Source organism: Alosa alosa, chromosome 22, assembly GCF_017589495.1.
Source record: "Alosa alosa isolate M-15738 ecotype Scorff River chromosome 22, AALO_Geno_1.1, whole genome shotgun sequence".
NCBI classification, from domain to species: Eukaryota; Metazoa; Chordata; class Actinopteri; order Clupeiformes; family Clupeidae; genus Alosa; species Alosa alosa.
In genome coordinates, this window is record NC_063210.1 from 3,614,672 (window position 1) to 3,622,449 (window position 7,778).

General features: G+C 44.4%; 1 protein-coding gene across 22 annotated transcripts in view; it reads left to right on the top strand.

Moving 5' to 3' along the window:
• The window catches only part of jakmip3 (Janus kinase and microtubule interacting protein 3), a 33,745-nt gene extending 26,413 nt beyond the window's left edge, over positions 1 to 7,332 (top strand). For 9 of the 22 annotated variants that reach the window (XM_048232884.1, XM_048232882.1, XM_048232880.1 and 6 more), the window contains 14 exons: positions 67 to 186; positions 485 to 613; positions 966 to 1,049; positions 2,025 to 2,087; positions 2,176 to 2,274; positions 2,534 to 2,632; positions 3,015 to 3,074; positions 3,238 to 3,303; positions 3,410 to 3,478; positions 3,854 to 3,931; positions 4,316 to 4,519; positions 5,275 to 5,340; positions 6,006 to 6,047; positions 6,615 to 7,332. In XM_048232884.1, the coding sequence (XP_048088841.1) occupies positions 67 to 186; positions 485 to 613; positions 966 to 1,049; positions 2,025 to 2,087; positions 2,176 to 2,274; positions 2,534 to 2,632; positions 3,015 to 3,074; positions 3,238 to 3,303; positions 3,410 to 3,478; positions 3,854 to 3,931; positions 4,316 to 4,519; positions 5,275 to 5,340; positions 6,006 to 6,047; positions 6,615 to 6,740 (1,305 nt within the window). In that variant the 3' untranslated portion in view covers positions 6,741 to 7,332. Of the gene's footprint in view, positions 1 to 66; positions 187 to 484; positions 614 to 965; positions 1,050 to 2,024; positions 2,088 to 2,175; positions 2,275 to 2,533; positions 2,633 to 3,014; positions 3,075 to 3,237; positions 3,304 to 3,409; positions 3,479 to 3,853; positions 3,932 to 4,315; positions 4,520 to 5,274; positions 5,341 to 5,974; positions 6,048 to 6,614 lie in introns of all 22 variants that reach the window. The other 13 variants (XM_048232893.1, XM_048232901.1, XM_048232899.1 and 10 more) reach the window with 6 other exon arrangements.
• Positions 7,333 to 7,778: the final 446 nt, after the last annotated feature.

Sequence of the window (7,778 nt, forward strand, 5' to 3'; positions counted from 1 at the left end):
CACACCGTTAGACTATCACGTGCTGTTGATGAAGTGCTCAAATGTGCAGCTATTTTGTGCCCCCAGCAGCCAGTGATAGAGACGTTCTTCGGATATGATGAAGAGGCGTCTCTGGACTCGGACGGCTCATCCATCTCCTACCACACTGACCGCACGCCCTGCACACCAGACGATGACCTGGAGGAGGTGAGGGGCGTCCACGTCAGGGGTGACCTGTCTGAGGGTCAGGGGTTGCCGGGGAACATGCGAGGGGAGGTCCACACAAACAAGCTGACATTTCAGACAGATATGTTCAGTGACATTTTCAGATCAAAACCCTCGATATCTATACCACCCCCTGGGGAGATATGGTCTGATATATTCTTAAAGCGTAGATATGTGTGTGTGTTTGTGTTTTTGTGTTTTGTGTGTGTGTGTGTGTGTGTGTGTGTGTGTGTGTGTGTGTGTGTGTGTGTGTGTGTGTGTGTGTGTGTGTGTATCACAGGGCATGATAAGAGAGGAGACAGAGCTGAGGTTTCGTCAGTTGACTATGGAGTACCAGGCGCTGCAGCGGGCCTATGCCCTTCTCCAGGAGCAGGTCGGGGGCACCTTTGATGCTGAGAAGGAAGTCAAGGTACAAACACACAGTACATCATTGTCCACACTGTCTGGAGCATTGTGCAAAATTAACAACACAACAGGGTAAAATACTGTCTTGTAAACTCTGCTTGCTCAGGCAATTAGCATTTTACCGTTATGAATCATGTCATCTTTATTATATCATAAAATGTGTGACAAGTGAAATCTAATAATCTGACTGTAATAAATGTCTGTAAAATGTATAATAATGAGCCTTCAATCAAAGCATCTGCTGTTGATAAGGATGTCAATCCATGAGTGCATTTATGCATAAGGTGGATCTGGGCCTGTACAATTATCTCATTCTCTCTGTTTATGTAATGAAAGACTGCCTACTTTCCTTTCAGACACGAGAACAAATGCAAACTGAACTCATCCGCTATCAAACCAGAGTCCAAGACCTTGAGTGTGTTTTAAGTCAGCAAGGCCAGGTAGGACATAACGCCAGCAACTTATGCCCCCGTGCCAGTAAGAAGTGCTCACTAACTATTGCAGCAGCAAGCTGATATGAATGTTTTTAAGTTGCATTAATCACTTTGCATGTGATATCCAAGAAAGTTTGATGCCATTGAAGAACTCCATTAAAATTGCAAAGTACTTAGAGTGCATTCCATACAGAGGACACTCACACTTTTTTATGCTAGGAATTAACAATTGTGTGACCAAACACCATCTGCTGCTTGGTATCAAATGGGCCCATGCGCTCATAGCTAGATTGCCTATTACGGGCCCCGATAGTCTCATTAGCTGCTCTGCCGATAATAGCGGAGCGTTAGAACTGCTGTACAGAAGTGCCGCCTTCCTCCCTCATCCTTATGCCGCCCTGCCCTGCCCAGAGTTGTAACCAAGGCGCTGAGAGCCTGGGCTCCACAGAATGAATTAGGCTCCTGCAGGAACTGTATGACATATCACATTTCATTTGAACTGCAGTGGGCAGAGGCCCTGCCTGCTCCAAATTGCTTTGGGAGGCGTCGGGCGCATCTTCGGGGAGACCAGAGAGTTCCCTTTGACTCAACGGGGGCAATTCTCGAAGAGACAATTGGCCTGCACAATGCTTAGCAGGGCATGAGCGGGAGAACACTGTCATTAACTCCGCAGGACCAACACTTACACTGCCATTGCTGACCCGACCCGCCATCCCGACCCGAGCGCTGAGTTGTAACTGGACCAATCCAGGCGTCCTGCCCGTGTATTTTCACACGGCTCCCACGCCCACCGCACACCCCTTGGCCCACGTCTGGGCCACCCCTGGGAGTTCCACTTCAAAGCCGTAGTGACCTATTTTGGGGCTCTGGAGTAGAGCTCTGCTCAGTCTTCTACTCTGTCTTTCCAGCTGCAGTCACTTGGCTGAGCCTGACGAACAGATGCCTGTGTGTTTTATATTCTTTGTTTTTGTTCTTTTGAAGGATATGAAATGGATTGAGGAGAAGCAGGCGCTGTATCAAAGAAATCAAGTCCTTGTCGAAAAGGTAAATTCTACAAGCGTGAGCACTGACACCTGCTTTCATTCAGTGAATACCATTTTGAAGTTTTGAGTGCTCTATTATTATTTCACAGATAAAGCAAATGGAATCAGAGGAGCATCGTTTGAAAAATGAGATTCAGGACATTAAAGACCAAAATGAACTTTTAGAGTTCCGTATTCTTGAACTTGAGGTAAGTGCTAGCTCTCAGTCATTTCTCTGTCTTCTTTCTTCAGAATTATTTGTAATAAATTGCCACTTTAAAAGCTTTCATGCCATACCCAGTTCAGTTTAACATTTAGTTAGAATTCTAAATGGACATCTCTTTATCATATGCTATCTGCCTCTGATGTCTCTGAAGAACGTGGCCGTGAGCATGGGAGCTATTCATTATGGATTAGATCTCTGGGCACTGCAGCAGAGTTGGTGACACAGCTTTGTTCACTCCACAGGAGAGAGAGAGGAGGTCTCCTGCCATAAACTTCCATAACATCTACTTCAGTGAGGGAGTGAGTCCACTGCAGGTCTACTGTGAGGCAGAGGGAGTCTCGGTAAGGACAGAGTCCCACATGACCATTAGCTGAGGGGAAATGAGCTGTACCAGTAACGCGTGTCTCTCTGAGAATTGTCTTCATGTACTTTGAGAGAAGTGGTAGTACTGTTGAGAGAAGTAGTGCTGTGCATAGTCCTTTTAGAATCATGAGCATGAACATACACGTTAAACCTCTGTTTTCACTCATGACCATCAAACTATTCTCCAGCTTTATTCAGTCAGAGTTGGTGTGGTATTCTGTGGTAACTGAAGTTGTGGTAACAAAGGTATCAAATTACGTGTGGTAACTTTAACGCTGAAAGTTGAGATAGAATTGTATTTGAAACATGTACTGTAGCCTCAGGCACTGGCAACAAATTGGGTCCTTTTCTGTACTGCAGGACATAGTCATTTCAGAGCTGATGAAAAAGCTGGATATTCTGGGGGATAACGCCGTAAGTGTATGTTGCTTTTCTTCTGTAAATGTGTGTGTTTGTCCAAGTCTGTGTCAGGTGACTACGTGTTGTGTTGTCTGCGTGTACAGAACTCTTGTGTACAGTATACATATATTGTGTTGTAGTCTTTTTCTTCACCTTTCACTAATATCTGTGTCCCTGTACACAGACCCTTTCCAATGAAGAGCAAGTGGTAGTCATTCATGCCAGGACTGTGCTCACTCTGGCAGAGAAGGTACATGCTTTTGACTAACATGCTTTTATGTCTAAGGTTCAGTACTCAATATCTGGTGTTTCATTGTTATTAAATGTATAACATTTCTTCATTCTGTTCTACTCAGTGGCTAGAGCAAATTGAGGTGACCAAATCAGCTTTAACACAGAAAATGCTGGACATTGAGAGTGAGAAGGTATTTTGCTGCAGTTTTGCACTGAGATTTCTAATGTTGTCTCCACCCCTTACACTGGGTGGGGAAATGCTCCAACAGCTCCATCTAGTGTTCATTAGAAGAATATTGGTAAAAGTTCATATGTCAGTACATGTCTCCTAATACTGTAATGTAGAGAGAAGGTTACTAATTACTAATTTAGAGAAGGTTACTAATTTAAGTGAAATGTTTTACCTTCATTAGTATCACCTTTCCTAAGATGCTTCATATCTGTTTCATATATGCATTATGCACAGTTTTAGGCAGTTTGGTTACATGTTATTTATACTTTAAAGTTTAACCATTTACAAAGTTCAAAAGCTAAATGTAACCATTTCTTTCCTGTTTCCCTCACAGGACCTCTTCAGCAAACAGAAAGGATATTTGGATGACGAGCTGGACTACAGAAAGCAGTCAGTGGACCAGGCCCATAAGGTGGGATTTGTTGGGATCCTGCCAGTACACCACGTCACACACACACCCACACACACACACACACACACACACACACACACACACACACACACAAACATACACACACACACATACACACACATACACACACACACATACACACACATACACACGCACACACACACACACACACACACACACACACATACACACACACACAAACACATACACACACACGCACACAGACACGCACACACACATACGCACACACATACACACACACACACAAACACACACACAAACACACTCACATACAAATTCATGTTGGGTTTGATATCCATCACTACTTCCACTTGCACCACTAATGTGAGGCGAGGTCCACCTGACTGCCCTCTGGCCCCACAGCGGATCCTGGAGCTGGAGGCCATGCTGTTCGACGCGCTGCAGCAGGAGGCCGGGGCCAAGGTGTCGGAGCTGCTGTCGGAGGAGGAGCGCAACGCGCTGCAGCGGGCAGTGGAGCAGTGGAGGAGACAGGTGCTGAGCGAACTCCGCGAGAGGGATGCACAGATACTCCGAGAGAGGATGGAGCTGGTGCACCACGCACAGCAGGTACACACACACACACACACACACACACACACACACACGGTCATATACGGTCATATCTTCACTTAAGAATATTAAAATGGATGTTTAAAAATAACACACGGTCATTAATTAGCAGGAGAGTGCATGGTGTAGTTACTGAGGTCCATTTATTTGTCTAAATCATGTTTATTACACACAGATACAAGCACATACTGCACACGTAGCCATGCAGGGAACAGAATATCATCAATAAAAGTTTGGTGAAAAATACCGATACTGCTACTTCATAGATTCTTCTTTCAGTGAGGCAGATAAATAAAAAACAGTTTGTAATGGATTAAAATCATGTTGCACTGACAGAATGAATGAGTAAGGATGATAAATGGCCCTTAAGCTAACAATGTTATTAGTGCTTGTTGGAGATGCTATTCTAGAACTATAATGACAGCCTGTTAGCTGGAGGGAATAGAACTATTTAGAGCAGGTTAAGATTGTTTACAGAGAGCAGATTAGATTTATCAGTTGCTTTGATCTAAAGCTTCTCAGGGGATATAGCAATTTTATTTTTGGTCACATGAATGAGTCACCTTAAATAAGGTTCTTTAGATAACATCTAAAACCTTAAAAGTAACCAGACAGTGATCATGGGGAATGTTTTGTGTGTTTAGTGAAGTGTTACAAGGAAGTTATCCAGTAACTTTTAAATTGCATCAGCTTGCATGAAAATGCAGTCCAAGTGAACTTTGCTGACTTCAACTGCCTTTCAAACGTTTCAGAGAATTAAGGAGCTGGAGGAGTGGATAGAAGCACAGAAACGACAGATAAAGGAATTAGAAGAAAAGGTAAATCCCCAGGATTATCGGCCATGGGCTAAATCGTAGTGGTGTGAAAATAATGTGCAAGTCAAGGTCAACCGTCAAGGAGACCTCAAGATGGAAAGTGTGTGTGTGTGTGTGTGTGTGTGTGTGTGTGTGTGTGTGTGTGTGTGTGTGTGTGCGTGTGTGCGTGTGTGTGTGCATGCAAGAGGGTTCTATGTACACAGTTTCACGAGAAAAAAAATTAACTGTGAGAAAATGCATCAGTTTTTGGGAACCATTTGGTATTTTAGAATAACATGATTCTGACAGCTATCCTCAGGCAAATACCCCAACCATCACAGAGCCGGTCTCTGAGGCTGGGTGAAAATCTAGTCGAAATTTACAAAAACCTTGCCAAGACTCTCATGTACCTGTCATGTTAGATCAGAGACCAGCTGAACCATGACAGTCCGTCTCATGCAGTGGTTGTGTTTTAGATGGTTTGTGTGTTTTTGGCTGTAACTCTCTTCAGTGTCAGAGTATGTAAATGCACTCTGCACTCTTAGAGTTTGTCAACTGATTACCCTCTTCACTTCCGTCTGACTTAAACAACTCTCTCTTCTCTTCTCTCTTCCTCCTTACCTCCTCTGTTCTTTTCATTTCCTGGCTCCATCTTCAGTTTTTATTTTTATTTTTGTTCTTCTCTTTAGCCTTCATTCTTTGGTCGTAGTTTCTCCGGCCAACCAGATCAGGTGGGTTTGAAGGCGCCCTCCAGCTCTTTCTTTAGGTTTACTCATATGTCAACAATTGCCCTTTCTCTCCAAAACAATGTGCAAATATTTATGGTAGTGTCCGCCATACAGATGTCAGGCATGTTGATAAAGCCAAACAGATGACCCCTCTCCCTGCAGTGTTCTCCCAGAGCCACTGGCCCACATGCACTCACAGTGCGGCTCTGACGTGATTGACAGGCAGATCATTGTCCTTATTGGCCGGGAGGCTTTAGGAGGTCATTTCATTTGTTTTCCTCCCTTATAATGCCTTATTACAGAGCCGGGGCACTCACAGAGACTAGAGTGTTTTCATTAAACAAGGGACACTCATGTCCATGGGAATGTGGGGTATCTTACTAAATAAACCAAGTCTGGAAATTCATGTAACTCTGCCTTTGATTGTCGTCCAGGTTATGACATATTGTAACGATACTTAAAAGATGTTCTAAAGGAAGAGGTCAGGAACATGGAATGCACTCATGACTGACTGTTCTGATGATGTTGTGTCTGTGGGCTATGACTGAGTTCCTCTCCTGTCATCTGCAGGTCTCCAGACAGCTTTGTCTGTTGGATGTGTCTGATGGAAGGACCACAGCTGAGAGCTTCACCCTGATGTGGAGTATGATGTTGTATGTTGTTGGACTAAGACCCAAACAGACACTGAGGACATGATACTGGTTACACGGAGAACTACAGCTACTGAACTATGGTGCTCATTAAGGGACAAAAGAGAAGGCCCCTTTTTTTAATTGGGAAGAGCTCTGTCTGTCCGGCGTGTCGGATTTGGTGCATGTGGAATTTAAGGACTCTTAAATTGAAGCACTCCCTCTTTCTCTTTCCCTGCTAAGCAGGTGGTGCTGGTGGCTGCTTCCCAGTGGAAGCCTGAGAAAACGGAGAGGTGTTACCATGGCAACCCTGCCCCCACTGTTTACATGATGTAATGAGGGCCCTATGACAGGCGCAGTGCACCTCAGGCACAGCCAATCTCCGAGGAGCTCGCTGCCACCAGCTCTTCTATTGCAACTACCGAGATGAAAACTCTTAAAAGCCAAACCATGGAACTGAACCTGTCCTTTGTTTTCTAATTTGAAGGGATGGAAAAAAAACATCTCTCAGAGGAGAAGCTGAAATCCTGAAAAGACAGTGTTTTTCTCTTTTTTTGTTTGTTCTGGTTTTCCCTTTCTCTAGTTTTTTAAAAACTCTGTATCTCTCTCTCTCTCTCTCAGTGGCTGGAGGGAATGAAGTAAAAGCTCCTTTGACCTTTCCTACAGTGTGTGTGTGTGTGCACAGGTGTGTTTACCTCAGATGCATGGTGCTGGCCAGACCGTGGCGAGAGATGTGCTGAAAGGTGTGCATAGGTGGAGCAGGGGTTGGGCTTCAGGTGGGGGGGTTCAACAGGTGAGCTGCTGTCTAGGTGCAGCTCCGACCTCAGGCTGTTAGGCTGTTCCGTCCTCCAGGCTGCAGGGAAGGCCATTCCTCTGCACAGGTGTTTATCACACAGCCTTTCTGGACACATCAACAGGACTATTCCACTGAACTCACAGCATGCTTTAACAGGGGACAAGGGAGAGCTCTGATGCCTGCCACATTAACAGGTAAGGGAATGTGCACATTCATATGTATACTGTAGCCTACCATCCACATGTTATTCATGCTGTGTATATCTCTGTCTTTATTTCTAAATGTTATTATATTATGATAAATTATATT